The 17,549-nt window shown below is 47.4% G+C and overlaps 1 protein-coding gene across 1 annotated transcript; it reads left to right on the top strand.

Annotated features, from left to right (window-relative positions):
- Positions 1–188: 188 nt before the first annotated feature.
- LOC137541543 (uncharacterized) lies at positions 189–4,500 on the top strand. The gene is made up of 2 exons (XM_068262876.1): positions 189–206; positions 3,588–4,500. Exon 2 carries the CDS (start codon positions 3,712–3,714, stop codon positions 4,444–4,446), a length of 735 nt encoding a protein of 244 aa, XP_068118977.1. The 5' UTR covers positions 189–206; positions 3,588–3,711; the 3' UTR covers positions 4,447–4,500.
- The last annotated feature ends 13,049 nt before the right edge of the window (positions 4,501–17,549 follow it).

Raw genomic sequence — 17,549 nt, forward strand, 5'->3', positions numbered from 1 at the left:
TCCACAACACTCCCAAACCTCTGTAAACACACCTCCCCCATCCTCCACCCAACACCTTGTCCCACAACATACTTTACAGCTTCTTCCTTTACATCTCCTGACAGGTTTGATACCCTTTTGGAGATGGTGAAGGATGACCTTAGGAAGAAGGATACCACGTTCAGGAGAGCAGTCACACCACAGGAACAACTACTCATCACACTGAGGTATGTAAAAACAAATTTTTTTATTGCAAAAACAACCACTTTCCAACATGGAAACATTCTTCCAACATGGAAGACAAAAAAATAACATATCTATGGTATAGCCCGGTCAGTTTTAAGGAACACCAACCACCAACTTTGTGCTGGAAGAGTTGTAGGGCATAGCTGCCCAAGTGTCTTTCGGGGACACCAGGCCCTAATAAATTGAAGTGCTTCAAAAACCTAACCACTGGCACAGGACCCTCTGAGCCATGGATGAAGGACACAGGTCAGTGAAAAGGCTAGGCCTCTCACCGACCAGTCAAGGTGTCCTTCACCCATGGCTCCAAGGGTCTTGTGCAAGTGGTTAGGAACAAGAACAAAGTGAGGAGCAAGAGGAACCGATGGCAGAGGTGCATGACTACAGGTGCAGTGCAACAGGCACAAGGTTGTGACCCAGGTAGTGTCTTTCGGGGACACCAGGCCCTAAAATTGAAGTGCTTCAAAAACCTAACCACTGGCACATGACCCTCTGAGCCATGGATGAAGGACACAGGTCAGTGAAAAGGCTAGGCCTCTCACCGACCAGTCAAGGTGTCCTTCACCCATGGCTCCAAGGGTCTTGTGCAAGTGGTTAGGAACAAGAACAAAGTGAGGAGCAAGAGGAACCGATGGCAGAGGTGCATGACTACAGGTGCAGTGCAACAGGCACAAGGTTGTGACCCAGGTAGTGTCTTTCGGGGACACCAGGCCCTAAAATTGAAGTGCTTCAAAAACCTAACCACTGGCACAGGACCCTCTGAGCCATGGATGAAGGACACAGGTCAGTGAAAAGGCTAGGCCTCTCACCGACCAGTCAAGGTGTCCTTCACCCATGGCTCCAAGGGTCTTGTGCAAGTGGTTAGGAACAAGAACAAAGTGAGGAGCAAGAGGAACCGATGGCAGAGGTGCATGACTACAGGTGCAGTGCAACAGGCACAAGGTTGTGACCCAGGTAGTGTCTTTCGGGGACACCAGGCCCTAAAATTGAAGTGCTTCAAAAACCTAACCACTGGCACATGACCCTCTGAGCCATGGATGAAGGACACAGGTCAGTGAAAAGGCTAGGCCTCTCACCGACCAGTCAAGGTGTCCTTCATCCATGGCTCCAAGGGTCTTGTGCAAGTGGTTAGGAACAAGAACAAAGTGAGGAGCAAGAGGAACCGATGGCAGAGGTGCATGACTACAGGTGCAGTGCAACAGGCACAAGGTTGTGACCCAGGTAGTGTCTTTCGGGGACACCAGGCCCTAAAATTGAAGTGCTTCAAAAACCTAACCACTGGCACATGACCCTCTGAGCCATGGATGAAGGACACAGGTCAGTGAAAAGGCTAGGCCTCTCACCGACCAGTCAAGGTGTCCTTCATCCATGGCTCCAAGGGTCTTGTGCAAGTGGTTAGGAACAAGAACAAAGTGAGGAGCAAGAGGAACCGATGGCAGAGGTGCATGACTACAGGTGCAGTGCAACAGGCACAAGGTTGTGACCCAGGTAGTGTCTTTCGGGGACACCAGGCCCTAAATTATTAGTGCTTCTAAAACCTAACCACTGGCACAGGACCCTCTGAGCCATGGATGAAGGACACAGGTCAGTGAAAAGGCTAGGCCTCTCACCGACCAGTGAGGGTGTCCTTCACCCATGGCTCCAAGGGTCTTGTGCAAGTGATTAGGATCAACAAAGTAAGGAACAAGAGGAATCAAAGGCACAGGTGCAGGACTACAGGTGCAGTGCAACAGGCACAAGGTTGTGACCCAGGTAGTGTCTTTCGGGGACACCAGGCCCTAAAGTTCAAGTCCAGCAAAACCAAAAGTTAAAAAGCCCTGTGATGGTATCCATCCTTCGAGGATCGGAGGTATTCAGAGGAGCATGTCCAGGAACAATTTGACTTTTTTTCAAATTGTATCGGCACCACTACTAGAAAAGGTGGGAGTTGCTGCCTGGAAATCTGGACTCTCTTGGGTGCTGGTCGTGGATGAGCTGGACCCTGACAGCGGTGGCCCATATTGACTGCCTCTGTAGCCGGTGTACATCTGTGATGATTGCCAGGTGGGCACCGCTGTTGGTTGTGGGGGTCTAAAAATTGGTGGTTGCAATAATGGCGTGTCCATGTGCTGTTTAATCACCTCCAGCAAATTGGAATGGCACGCCATCAGGTTTTGTGAAGGCACCTTTTCAAGATATGGTATTAGAGACATCACAGTGTGAAAACACGGGTGTGCCTGCAATTTCAGTAGTTCCTTGCTTTGTTGATGCATTTGCTGCATCATGTTCTGCAGCTGGCCCACCGACTGATGATGCTGCGCACGCAGTTGGTCGATTTCTCCTCTGTGCATCTCATGCATCATTTTAAGCTCGTCCCTGTAGTGCCCATGTACAGCGTCGAGCTCACATTGCAGTGTAGTGATGTGGGACTTGTACTGCTCCATGATATGGCCCCTGTCCTCATCTTGCAACTGCCGGGTTATGAGAGTTTGGTGGCTCTGAAGAATCCCGAGAAGTCCGGAGACAGCCCCGGACATCTCGGACTCTGTCTCTCTCCTTGTTGGGGGGAGGGTACCTCGACGCCTCACTGGTGTGGTGGTCCTCACTGGTGGTGTGGCAGCATCTTCCCGTCCTCTGGCCTGTGTCGGGGTTGCCCTGCGCGCTGGTTGTGCTGCAGTCTCTCGGTGCTCCTCACTTTGTTCTTGTTCCCCTGGAGCTTCCATAGCGGTCGATTGTGGAGGTTCAGCTTCTTCCACACTCGGTCCTGCAACCTCAACATCCAAGCTCTCTTCTGCCAAGTCATCATCAAAGGACGGAGTTGTGATTAAGGACTCCCTCCTCCTACTCCTCGCCTCGGGGCAATAGGTTACATCGGCGACGTCATCATCCACCAAGCTCTCCTCACTGCTGAACCGTGCCTCCTGGGTCGGTTCCTCTTGCTCCAAATTGTCTTCAGTCCTGTAGATAAAAAAAATATTTATTGGTGTGCCAAACAGCATGTGGCGTCAATTCACAGAGCTAGCAAACACTAGCAATCACTTTATCACCAGTTTCTACCCAACATTTGATAAAGCTTGTGAGAAAAGTTCGCTAGCCATGGGAATTGAGGCCATAGCAATACATGGCCGAAGTCATGGTAATGAGCTCTCAGTTCCTTCCCACAGTAGTGGTACTTACAGTCTAGGTTCCAGGCTTGCATTGATGAAAGACAATTGCTTGGCAAATTGGTAGTCTTTTTGTCGCCTTCCCCCGCCACTGCCACTTCGTTCGGCAAGTTTTTTCTTCCGTAGCCATTTCACATATGCATCCCGTATATTGCGCCACCTTGTCTTGTACCTTTCTCCTGTAACGACATGAAAAATTGATTTCGATTATTTCTGTTGTAGGTACATCGCAACTGGACAAACATATACATCGCTACATGTCACATTTCGTATTGGGAAGAGCACGGTGGCAGGCATCGTCGTGAGGACTTCGAGGATCCTTTGGACGCGACTGAGGGCCAGATACATGCCTGTGCCGGACACCACGAAATGGGAGGAGATCGCCCAGGGCTTCTGGACCGAGTGCAAGTTTCCTAATTGTGTTGGCGCACTGGATGGGAAACACATCCGGATTCAGAAACCCATGGGGAGTGGCAGCCATTATTTCAACTATAAAAAATACTTCAGCATTGTTCTAATGGCAGTGGCAGATGCGGACTACAAGTTTGTGTACGTGGATGTGGGGTCGTACGGTAGTTCCAATGACTCTGGAATTTTCCAGCGTACGACCCTTTGCCGGCTGATGGAGGAAGGCAGACTGCGTCTCCCCAGTGACAGACCCTGGCCTGGGACAAGGGCACCGGCCTACCCCTATGTGTTTGTGGGGGACGAGGCCTTCGCCCTGTCCGACCATGTAATGCGTCCGTACCCAGACAGGGGACTTGATGCCAGCCAGCTACACTTCAATGCTCGGTTGAGCCGTGCAAGGAGAATGGTGGAGTGCACATTTGGGATCCTGGTGTCAAAGTGGAGGGTGTTCCACACGCCCATGCTGCTGAAACCGGGCAACGCAGTTGTCGTGGTGAAGGCAGCATGCATCCTCCACAACTTTGTGCGGCAGGAGGAAAGAGAGACTCCGGAACCCCCGAATGTGCTTCCACTAATGCCCCTGCGGAGGTATGCAACCAGGCCAAGGGTAGTGTCACTGCGGAACAGGGACCAACTGAGACTTTATTTTACCACACCACCTGGACGAGGGTGAATGTTTGGTTTTTAATTTGTTTTGTTGAAATGTGTTTATTTTGGAGTTTCAAGTTTGAGTGATTTTAAATGTATTAATTTTTTACAATAAATTGATGTATAATAATTGGTCATTGTGTATGTTTTATGTGCACAGGTGGGGTACATCGCAGGTGGGTGGGATACATCACAGGTGGGTGGGATACAGCACAGGTGGGTGGGATACAGCACAGGTGGGGTACAGGTGGGTGGGATACATCACAGGTGGGTGGGATACAGCACAGGTGTGGTAGAGGTGGGTGGCATACATCACAGGTGGGGTAGAGGTGGGTGGGATACATCACAGGTGGGGTAGAGGTGGGTGGGATACATCACAGGTGGGGTAGAGGTGGGTGGGATACATCACAGGTGGGGTAGAGGTGGGTGGGATACATCACAGGTGGGGTAGAGGTGGGTGGGATACATCACAGGTGGGGTACAGGTGGGTGGGATACATCACAGGTGGGGTACAGGTGGGTGGGATACATCACAGGTGGGATACATCACAGGTGTGGTAGAGGTGGGTGGGATACATCACAGGTGGGGTAGAGGTGGGTGGGATACATCACAGGTGGGGTAGAGGTGGGTGGGATACATCACAGGTGGGGTAGAGGTGGGTGGGATACATCACAGGTGGGGTAGATGTGGATGGGATACATCACAGGTGGGGTACTGGTGGGTGGGATACATCACAGGTGGGATACATCACAGGTGGGGTACAGGTGGGTGGGATACATCACAGGTGGGTGGGATACAGCACAGGTGGGGTACAGGTGGGTGGGATACATCACAGGTGGGTGGGATACAGCACAGGTGGGGTACAGGTGGGTGGGATACATCACAGGTGGGGTAGAGGTGGGTGGGATACATCACAGGTGGGGTAGAGATGGGTGGGATACATCACAGGTGGGGTACAGGTGGGTGGGATACATCACAGGTGGGGTAGAGGTGGGTGGGATACATCACAGGTGGGGTAGAGGTGGGTGGGATACATCACAGGTGGGGTAGAGGTGGGTGGGATACATCACAGGTGGGGTAGAGGTGGGTGGGATACATCACAGGTGGGGTAGAGGTGGGTGGGATACATCACAGGTGGGGTACAGGTGGGTGGGATACATCACAGGTGGGGTACAGGTGGGTGGGATACATCACAGGTGGGGTACAGGTGGGTGGGATACATCACAGGTGGGGTACAGGTGGGTGGGATACATCACAGGTGGGATACATCACAGGTGGGGTACAGGTGGGTGGGATACATCACAGGTGGGGTAGAGGTGGGTGGGATACATCACAGGTGGGGTAGAGGTGGGTGGGATACATCACAGGTGGGGTACAGGTGGGTGGGATACATCACAGGTGGGGTACAGGTGGGTGGGATACATCACAGGTGGGATACATCACAGGTGTGGTAGAGGTGGGTGGGATACATCACAGGTGGGGTAGAGGTGGGTGGGATACATCACAGGTGGGGTAGAGGTGGGTGGGATACATCACAGGTGGGGTACAGGTGGGTCGGATACATCACAGGTGGGGTACAGGTGGGTGGGATACATCACAGGTGGGGTACAGGTGGGTGGGATACATCACAGGTGGGGTACAGGTGGGTGGGATACATCACAGGTGGGGTACAGGTGGGTGGGATACATCACAGGTGGGATACATCACAGGTGTGGTAGAGGTGGGTGGGATACATCACAGGTGTGGTAGAGGTGGGTGGGATACATCACAGGTGGGGTAGAGGTGGGTGGGATACATCACAGGTGGGGTAGAGGTGGGTGGGATACATCACAGGTGGGGTAGAGGTGGGTGGGATACATCACAGGTGGGGTAGAGGTGGGTGGGATACATCACAGGTGGGGTAGAGGTGGGTGGGATACATCACAGGTGGGGTAGAGGTGGGTGGGATACATCACGGGTGGGGTACAGGTGGGTGGGATACATCACAGGTGGGGTACAGGTGGGTGGGATACAGCACAGGTGGGGTACAGGTGGGTGGGATACATCACAGGTGGGATACATCACAGGTGGGGTACTGGTGGGTGGGATACATCACAGGTGGGGTACAGGTGGGTGGGATACATCACAGGTGGGGTACAGGTGGGTGGGATACAGCACAGGTGGGTGGGATACAGCACAGGTGGGGTACATCACAGGTGGGGTACAGGTGGGTGGGATACATCACAGGTGGGGTACAGGTGGGTGGGGAACAGGTGGGTGGGCAACACAAATCCATAGCAAAAGTGGAATACATCACAAGCTTAAACCACAAGCCCCCCCCCCCAAAACTTCTAGTCAACATACCCTCTGTGCCTTGCTGTCTCTTGCTCAAGTTCTCAAAGTCCTCCACATACAGCTTGGCAATTTTTTTCCACAGGCCTCTGCATTTTTTGATGTTGCTGTGGTCCGCATCCCCCTTGTCCCACAGGGCTGGTACCTGCTGCACCTGTAGGATGAGGTCTTCTGATGTGTAGGGCCTCACCCCCTCGCTATCAGACAGATCCTGCTCCATATTGCTGCCAAAGAGCTCCAGCATGAAGTCACTGCTGCTCCACTCTGTGAACGCTGGTGCCATGTGGTCCCCATCCAAAATGGCCACCATACCATAGAGTCAGCATAGGAAGTGTGGTACAACATCCGGTTTTTATAGCCAGTGTGTTGTGCGCTCTCCGGTTCTCATTGGTTTCCATTGGCCGGATGCAACATTCCGGCTCCGGTCCGGATACGTCAGCCGGACCAAAAAATAGCGCATGTTGGAACGGACGCCGGAGTCCGGATCCGGTCCGGCTCCGGTCCGGACGAAACGGACGCATGTGAACGGTCGCATAGACTTTCATTGCTATGCCGTGCGTCCGTTTCGTCCGGTCCGCATGCGGTCCGGCTCCGGCACGGCGATTCCGGATAGCAGCCGCTAATGTGAACCGGGCCTTAGGAGTATAGCAGAAACTCCTAGTACTGGCCATACATGTAATGATTGCAGAGACCCTAAAATGCCAGGACAGACCCCACGAATGATGCCATTTTGGAAAGAGGACACCCCAAAGTATTCCGTGAGGTGCATGGTGAGTTCATAGAATATTTTATTTTTTGTCACAAGTTAGTAGAAATTGTTGTATGTTTTTTTCACAAAATGTCATTTTCCGCTAACTTGTGACAAAAAATAAAATTTTCTTTGAACTCACCATGGCCCTCATGGAATACCTTAGTGTGTATTCTTTCCAAAATGGGGTCATTTGTGGGGTTTAACTGTCCTGGTAAGTGGGAGGGGGGTGCTAAATTGTAAGCACCCCTGTAAAGCCTGAAGGTGCTCATTGGACTTTGGGCCCCTTAGCGCACTTAGGGTGCAAAAAAGTGCCACACATGTGGTATTGCCATACTCAGGAGAAGTAGTATAATGTGTTTTGCGGTGTATTTTTACACATACCCATGCTGGATGGGAGAAATATCTCTGTAAATGACAATTGTGTGTAAAAAAATCAAATTGTCATTTACAGATATATTTCTTCCACCCAGCATGGGTATATGTAAAAATACACCCCAAAACACATTCTACTACTTCTCCTGAGTAGTATAATTGAAATCGGAATCGGAAAATGACACTTTGTGGAAAAAAACAATAAAAATCAATTTCTGCTAACTTGTGAGAAAATCAAAATAATTGTCATTTATAGATATATTTCTCCCACCCAGCATGGGCATGTGTACAAATACACCCCAAAACACATTATACTACTTCTCCTGAGTACGGCAATAGCACATGTGTGGCACTTTTTTGCAGCCTAACTGCACTAAGGGGCCCAAAGTCCAATGAGCACCTTTAGGCTTTACAGGGGTGCTTACAATTTATCACCCCCCAAAATGCCAGTACAGTAAACACATCCCACAAATGACCCCATTTTGAAAAGTAGACACTTCAAGGTATTCAGAGAGGAGCAGAAGATTTTTTTTTTTGTCGCAAGTTAGCAGAAATGGAAACCTTTTTTTTTTTGTCACAGCATTTTCCACTAAGTTGTGATAAAAAAATAAAATCTTCTATGAACTCACCATGCCTCTCAGTGAATACTTTGGGATGTCTTCTTTCCAAAATGGGGTCATTTGGGGGGTATTTATACTATCCTGGAATTTTAGCACCTTATGAAACATGACAGGTGCTCAGAAAAGTCAGAGATGCTTCAAAATGGGAAAATTCACTTTTGGCACCATAGTTTGTAAACGCTATAACTTTTACACAAACTAATAAATATACACTGAATGTTTTTTTTTTTTGTATCAAAGAGATGTAGCACAATCAATTTGGACAAAAATATATACAGAAATTTTACTTTATTTGAAAAATGTCAGCACAGAAATTTAAAAAAAATCATATTTTTTTTGACAAAATTCATGTCTTTTTTGATGAATATAATAAAAACTAAAAATCGTTGCAGCAATCAAATAGAAAGCTGTATTAGTGACGAGAAAAGGAGGGAAAATTAATTTAGGTGGTAGGTTGTATGACTGAGCAATAAACCGTGAAAGCTGCAGTGGTCTGAATGGGAAAAAAGGCTCTGGCCCTTAACCTCCTTGCCGGTCTAAAAAATCCGGCAAGGAGGCAGCGCCGCACTTTAAAAAAATTTTTTTTTTTAATCATGTAGCGAGCCTAGGGCTCGCTACATGATAGCCGCTGAGCGGCGGCATCCCCCCACCCACTCCGATCACCTTAGGCGATCAGAGTATGCAGGAAATCCCGTTCAGAACGGGATTTCCTGCAGGGCTTCCCCGGTCGCCATGGCGACCGGGCGGGATGACGTCGTGACGTCAGAGGGAATCCCGATCCGCCCCTTAGCGCTGCCTGGCACTGATTGGCCAGGCTGCGCAGGGGTCTGGGGGGGGGGGGGGGAGCGGCGTCGATTGCGTACTACACGCAGCTAGCAAAGTGCTAGCTGCGTGTAGGAAAAAAAAATTATGCAAATCGGCCCAGCGGGGCCTGAGAAATCCTCCTGCGCAGGTTACCCTGAACTGAGTTCGGGATAACCGGCAAGGAGGTTAAAGAGACACTGAAGCGAGAATAAATCTTGCTTCAGTGCTTATATTCAGCAGGGGCAAAACGCCGCAATCCCGCGCCTGAATGGGGGTTCCTTCACCCCCAAACCCCCCCTGCAAAATCAACGACCAACTTGGTCGTAGATTTTGCTGCTCTTCAGGCAGGGCTAACGGCTGCAGCCCTGCCTCTCAGCGCCGTCAATCAGCGGCGCATCGCCGCCTCTCCCCGCCCCTCTCAGCGAAGGAAGACTGAGAGGGGCGGGGGAGAGGCGGAGATACGCGCTGACAGACGCGCGTGAGGCATTGCTGCGTCCATTAGCTCTGCCTGAATGCGGAAGCGCTCCCCGGCTGTACGGAGGGGATTGGGGAGCCAAGGGACCCCCGATTAGCCGCGGGATAGCGGCGTTTTAGAAGGGGCACACGTACCCCTGCTGAATATAAGCACTGAAGAGAGATTTATTCTCGCTTCAGTGTCTCTTTAAGGGACGAAAAGACTGTGGTCCTCAAGTGGTTAACATATCTGGGAAATTTTATGTTTTCTAGCATGTAAGGGGCTTTGCTTTTAACCGCTAAAGTCGGCGGGTTTTTAATCACAAATACTTTTTCATTTGAAAGTTTAAAATCTATTTTCTCAAAAACTAAAAGGTTTTATTAAAATGTTCTTTTTTTACGTTGTATTCACTTCTCACCTTTACAATCCATGTATTTTTGGTGATTGTAGCATGTTTGGGGGCTTTTCTATTAACGTTAAAGTCAAATCCGTGATCACAGTTTCTACATGCAATCACGGCCGTGATCACAGATTCTACATGCAATCAGGGCTAAACTCTGAGTCAAAGTCAGAATTCTGTTTCAAATCTGGATCACAATCACGGCATATCCAGGTTTTGATACTGCCGTGGCCGGATTTACTCGAATTCATGATCGGGGGAATCTGTGCAACACTACTCGCTGGACAGTGTCTCCTCACTATTGCTGGAAATAGCCTAAGAAGGGGGGGGGGGAGGAGGATTCAGCAGGGGCACAGATGTGATAAAACCATCCTAGGATCTCCCCCTTTTTTTCCTGTATGGAAGATGAAAACACTTGTATTTACACTTTTAGAAAATTATAGATGCTTCACAAGATCTAATTACTCTTTACTCCTACTGTACATGAGAAGTAGTGGAAGAGACATTTGCACATATTTTTAAGGTTTTTTATTATTTATTCTGCTTGTGTAGCACCCGGAGGTTTAGTGACAGTCTCTAGTCAGTCTCTAGGACGGTGAAGAGCTGGTAGCAGGGTAGACCACCTGGGTTGTTGTACATGTACGTGTCCTTCCCTGCATGGCAGATTATACAAGAGGACTGTGACGAGATGGTTCCTGTTGGACAGCCCCTGCAGGTATGATGACTGCAGAGAACCCTGTAGGGACACTTACAGGCGTGATGGCTGCGGGAAGAGCTGCTGGACCTTCTGGTAGCATAGATATGGTGATTGCCAAGTGGTCTTCTTCTCTGCTCAATGAAGGCACACTAGTGGCCAGGTGTAAATGGGTATAGATGTCGCAGTGTCATCTGATGCTTCTGATGAGCCACCTGACGGCACAGTCGTATCACTTTTCTTTGGGGGGGGGGGGGGATCAGGGACTGCAGGTTCTGGGGTGGCTCTTGGTTCAGAAGAGTCCCTGATGGCATTATACTCCGGAGAGAAAGGTGGCAGAGGAGTAATGTTTTGTCTTGAAAGTCCTTGCTCTAGTAAGACAGCTTCATCCTTTTTGTAGTTTTTCTCAGTTTTTTTTATGTAGATGCCCAATCCTATGGACATTAAGGGACACATGGCTGAAAGTAAAAATGCCGTGATTCGGTAGATCTTCTGTGCCGCCTTCCTTTTATTGGTAGGCAGTTTGAAGAGCTTCTCGATGAAGTTTTCTGTTGTCTTACTTTTGACTAGCGTTGTCCTGCTACCTGGTGCAGTCACCTTGCTCAATTTTCCTTCTTTTTTTACTTCTATAGGTCCAGCTGTGAAAGGGGTGGCCTCTGCAAGACAAAACATATCTGTGGTTAGATCATTGTAACAGTTTAACAGAATAAATACTAAGTTCTAATAGAGGCTCACCATTGTATTGAAAATTGCTCATCATGGACACCACAACCCAAGCTGAATGCAGAGCTTATGTCTCATTTCACTACAGCACCCTCTGCCTGGTTTAATTGAAGTGCAGCTAAAGATAGATTTTTTGTTTTGTACAGTATAGGGGAGAGTTAGAACCTGCATGAGGCTGTTTATTGCTGGCTGTGTCATCCCTGGAGACATCCCTCAATTCCTGTAACCTGAGACATCACAGGAAGTGATTAGATCTCTCTGACAAGAGCTCAGGCAGGAATATAGGCCACACAGAGGTTCTTCACACTTATGCTGGGAATACACGGTTCGTTTTTGCCTTCGTTTAAACCTTCGTTTCGATTGTGCCTTTTGTCCTTTTCGATCCCGAAATAATCGGTCATACGGTTAATATCACCACCCACGGTTTCGTGTTTTTTTTTCGATTCTGATGGTTTCGTTTTTCCAATGATCGAAGGCTGCAAAGAAACGAAACGAAAATCCCTTTTTACAGGGACGGACTAGCATAAACGAATATATAATCGATCTGAACAGCCATCAAGCCTACCAATGGCTCGATTAGATGGATAAAGAGAGATAATATCAAACATGTTCGATCACTAGTCGTTCGTTTTTGGGGTCTATTAATCGAAACTATAATGAGATTATGACTATTTTCACATACGTTTTCAACACTCGATTCGTTCGGTAAACGAATCGAGTGTTGAAAACGTATGTGAAAATAGTCATAATCTCATTTAGGTTTAAACGAAGGCAAAAACGAACCGTGTATTCCCAGCATAAGGGAGCTGCAATTTTGTTATCTGTATTTCATGTTGTGGGTGATGCAGAAAATGCATGGAGGCACAGACAGCAATAAATTAAAAACAGGAGTTATGATTCGCGTTCCATCAAAGGAAAACAAAATTAGAAAATTGTATTTTTATCAGTAACTTTTTTCTAATGTTATCAGCTATTATTGTAATTTTTCTGAATCCTTACATCCTGAAAATATATAAACAATTAGCTGAAGACCGGGTTTTGCCCATCTATGTATTTGGTTGTTATTTGCTCCGCCTACTTTTTCACCTTGACACACCGTCACTCAATGACTGAAGGTGGGTACACACGTCAGAGAAAAGTATTTGGAAAATGAAAGATCACGGACCAATTTTACCCTCTTCTATGTAGTATGAGAGCCTGCTCTACACAGTCTATTCTATGGAGCTGAACTCCCCATCAGATAAAAATCTTTGCAAGATGCTGCACACAAAGATGTTGTACACAAAGATGCTGTACACATGCAGCAGATCAGTATCTGCAAAAGATCAGTTCCTGTAAAAGATCCATTCCTGCAAAATGCATTCAAAGTCTATGATATCTGCAGATCTCATTCACACCTTGTTTAAAGGGAAGGTTCAGGGAGGGTGGGTAAAAAATAAAAATCAATTTCCACTTACCTGGGGCTTCCTCCAGCCCGTGGCAGGCAGGAGGTGCCTTCGCCGCCGCTCCGCAGGCTCCCGGTGGCTGACCTGGCCAGGCCGGCTGCCAGGTCAGGCTCTTCTGCGCTCCAAGGCCCGGAACTTCTGCGTCCCACGCCGGCGCTCTGACGTCATCGGACGTCCTCCGGGCTCTACTGCGCAGGCGCAGAACTACTGCACATGCGCAGTAGAGCCCGGAGGACGTCCGATGACGTCAGCGCGCCGGCGTGGGACGCAGAAGTTCCGGGCCTTGGAGCGCAGAAGAGCCCGACCTGGCAGCCGGCCTGGCCAGGTCGGGTCGGCCACCGGAGACCACCGGGAGCCTGCGGAGCGGCGGCGAGGGCACCTCCTGCCTGCCACGGGCTGGAGGAAGCCCCGGGTAAGTGGAAATTGATTTTTATTTTTTACCCACCCTCCCTGAACCTTTCCTTTAACAGAAAATTTTCTGCAGATTAGATTCACCAGGTTGGATCTGCAGATAATTGTCTGATCTGCAGATGATGGTCCGTTAAACAAGGTGTGTATGAGATCTGCAGATATAGACTTTGAATGCATTTTGCAGGAACGGATCTTTTGTAGATACTGATCTGTTGCATGTGTACAGCATCTTTGCGTGCAGCATCTTGCAAAGATTTTTATCTGATGGGGAGTTCAGCTCCATAGACTAGACTGTGTAGAGTATGCTCTCATACTACATGGAAAGGTGTAAATTTGGTCTGTGATCTTTCATTTTCCAAAGACTTTTATCTGCCTTGTGTACCCACCTTAAGTCTGTGGGCTTTGGGGTCATTGGCATAAATGTGTGAATATAAACAGCTTACATTTTCCAATTAAAATAAAACTTTTTTTTTTTTTCAAAATTTGAACCTTAGACATCCAATGATCAACTGTACCATGTTTGAGGCCTCTGATATTAACAGTGTAAGAATGGCAGGCAGCAATTTAAATATTTCTATAAGCAATTTGTATTTTTCCGTTCACTTTTTGGTTATGGGAATTAAAAATATCCTATGTTATTCCAGGTAATGTACTATGTGTGCCAGATTTCATTCACATGCGTTCAGCCGTTTTTGCGTGATCGAGTAGCAACCAAACTTTCCCATTGATAATAGTAGGATACAAGAAAGATATAGCATGTTGCAGAGAACAAGGCATTAGATGTACAACCGACCAATGCAGTCTTAATCCCGCAGGACTGAGCCAAATTGTATTCAGTGTGAAAGGAACCTTACAACACTGGGAGAGGAGTTGTCAGTGTTGCGCACAAAGCAGACATAAAATGCTGTGCAATACAGTAGAGATAGAAGGGTCTCCTATGGAAGATGTAGGGCTGCAGAGGGTTATGGGAAAGTGGACATAAGCAGATTGACATCCCTCCTCCACATTACATGTAAACACACACACACACACACACAGAGAATTTAACCTTATTTTTGATACAAATATTGTGATTGGTTGCTTTGCACTACTCCCCCACATAATCCCCAGCTTTCTCAACCCCTATATTGATAAACCATGTCGGCATGTCATGCTGCATATCTCTTACCTGAAGTATCAGACGCTGATGTGTACCATTGGAGCAGATTCATAAACGTGACAATCGCCGCGGAGGTGAATTTTGTAGAAATCGCTGTGCTCATTCAAGATTTGACTGACTGCCAAGGAGCAGCTCCAGGATCTCACCAGGCGTCTGATGACCACAGTACGCGGATCGTGATGTGTCACTGTGCCGTCATTCAGGTTAAAGAGAGCCCTGTACTCTCCCTTGTCTGGCACCAACCCCACCTCAATCTCCACGTTATTCTGGTTTGGTCTTATAGGAGAGCAACATGGGACCACAAGCCATAATCCCGCGCTTACAGCTATCTCTTCAGGGATCAAACTGATGGAGGTGATATCCACACCTGGAGGAAAGAGACAATTGTCAGTGGAATGCTTGTAGGAAAACATTCTAGAAGACTAAAACACAATAAACTCATTACTAGTAAAAAGTCCCACCCTCCCCTCAGGAAACAGGGCCACCCACTAATCAGCAGAAATGCGGGCACTGCTGAAGGAGCCCATTGAAATATCACCAACGTGGGCAAATATAGATGCCCACTAAACATCAAGCACCAGGCCATCTGCAAAGCAAAATATGGCTACAAATAGCAGACGCTCAAGTTTCCCCACATTGCTAGTATTTTAATCACTTCCCAACCACAGGTTTTTCCCCTTAACCTCTTTTGCGGTATGGACGACTATATACGTCCATCACCGCCGGAGGTCGCCGCTCAGGCCCTGCTGGGCCGATTTTTGTGAAATAAAAAGCAGCACACGCAGCCGGCACTTTGCCAGCCGCGTGTGCTGCCTGATCGCCGCCGCTGTGCGGCGATCCGCCGCGAGGGTCGCCCGAGCCCTGCACAGCCGGAACAAAAGTTCCGGCCAGCGCTAAGGGCTGGATCGGAGGCGGCTGACGTCAGGACGTCGGCTGACGTCCATGATGTCACTCCGCTCGTCGCTATGGCGACGAGGTAAGCAAAACAAGGAAGGCTGCTCATTGCGGCCTTCCTTGTTTATTCTGGTCGCCGGAGGCGATCAGAATGACGCTTCCGGAGCGCCCTCTAGTGGGCTTTCATGCAGCCAACTTTCAGTTGGCTGCATGAAACAGTTTTTTTTTTATTTAAAAAAAACCCTCCCGCAGCCGCCCTGGCGATCTTAATAGAACGCCAGGGAGGTTAAAAACCAGAGCAATATATCGTTTTTGCTATTAATTACACAGAAATGATCTATATATTGTTTTTTTCACCACCAATAAGACTTTCTTTGGATGGTACTTCTTGCTAAGAATTATTTTGTTACATCCATTTTAAAGATAATCTGTCCTGTTAAAATCACACAAGTAAACACAGTGCGTTAGGGGACATCTCCTATTCCCCTTTGTCACAATTTTGCCGCTCCCCGCCGCATTAAAAGTAGTCAAAAATAGTTTTAAAAAGTTTGTTCATAAACAAACAAAATGGCCACCAAAACCCGAAGTATGTTGATGTACTGTATGTTCACACATAGAAAATACATCCATACACAAGCAGGCTGTATACAGCCTTCCTTTTGAATCTCAAGAGATAATTTGTGTGTTTACCTTCCCCCTGCAGCTTTCATCCACTGAAGAGTGACAGAATGATTGTTTATCCCTGCAGACAGCTCTGTGTCTGTAATTCCTCAGTATGTGACAGCCCAGCTCCTTTCACAGCCTAACAGAGGACGATTTATGCAGCTTGTAAAAGGCAGCTCTCTTCTCTCACTTACAAGAGAGCTGAGAGGCTGCCTAAAGTAAATAACACACATGGGAGTGTGCATACAGGGGCATGGAAAGGGGGGGGGGGAGTGCATAACAGTTGAACAGCACTGAAGAGTTGGCAGCCTTCCAAACACAGGGCGACAAATCCGACAGGGGAAAGGTGAGTTGATTTATTACAAAGACGGTGTTAGTAGAAAGTGCTGCAGTAAGCCAGAGCACATTACAATAGGTTTAGGAACTTGTAGGATAGTAGAAAAAATGATGACATTTTTTGTTAGTCTCTTTAAAGGGAATAATAAGAAAAGAATTGAAAAAATTCATTATTTCTCAGTTTTCGGTCATTATAGTTTTAAAATAAAACGTGCTGCCATATTTAAAACCCACACATTTTTGTTTGACCATTTGTCCTGGTTATCACAACATTTTAAAATATTTCCATAGTACAATGTGTGGTGCCAATATTTTATCTGGAAATAAAGGTGCATTTTTTTTCAGTTTAGTAGGTTTTAATTCTGGATATCTAATAAAAAATCCTTTATTTGCAAAATTAACAGTAATACTCCTACCTGACATACAGAATAAGGCCTCGATTCATCAAGACTTATCGAATTGGTTAACGACAGTTTGGTAAAATACCGAATTAGTTAAGTTGATTTCAGGATTCATCAAATTTATCTACAGCTGTTAACGAGCATTCGGTAATAATTCGGTAATAATTCGTTAGTGATGCGTTAAAACGGAAGAAAGTGCAATTCATGAAGATGAAAGTGGGCGTGGTTTATCGTTAAATTTTGGATTAGTTATCTCCTTCACTGCTCTGTCGTTATTCCTGTCAGATCATTTCTGACAGAGAAGATGGAGCCATTTGAAGTGGTTATGTATCAGCTGAGAGTGATTCAAAGGTTCAGAAGGGCAAGAATAAGGTCTAGAACTACTGTATATCAATTTTCAAGAGAATAGATTTATTTGCTATAACAGGACATCTGCATTTCTCTTGAATCATCTTGTAAGAGAACACAGGCAGTGCCAGGGTTAACTAATTTGCTAGCTGCACTATATTTTTTTTTTTTAGAAAAGGCTCCTATCAAATTGTGGGATTGTCCCAAGCCACTTACAGAATCCTGGTCCAGGTGTTAAGCCCTATTCAGAATGTTGCTACGTAGTGTTCAAAGGACTGCCTTTTACCCACAATTCCATGGGAATCTTATGGCCTTGTGTTAA

The sequence above is a fragment of the Hyperolius riggenbachi genome, chromosome 12 (assembly GCF_040937935.1).
Source record: "Hyperolius riggenbachi isolate aHypRig1 chromosome 12, aHypRig1.pri, whole genome shotgun sequence".
Classification (NCBI taxonomy): domain Eukaryota; kingdom Metazoa; phylum Chordata; class Amphibia; order Anura; family Hyperoliidae; genus Hyperolius; species Hyperolius riggenbachi.

Excerpts from the sequence above, each read along its gene's own strand:
- LOC137541543 (XM_068262876.1), top strand. The coding sequence starts at position 3,712 with ATGCCTGTGCCGGACACCACGAAATGGGAGGAGATCGCCCAGGGCTTC.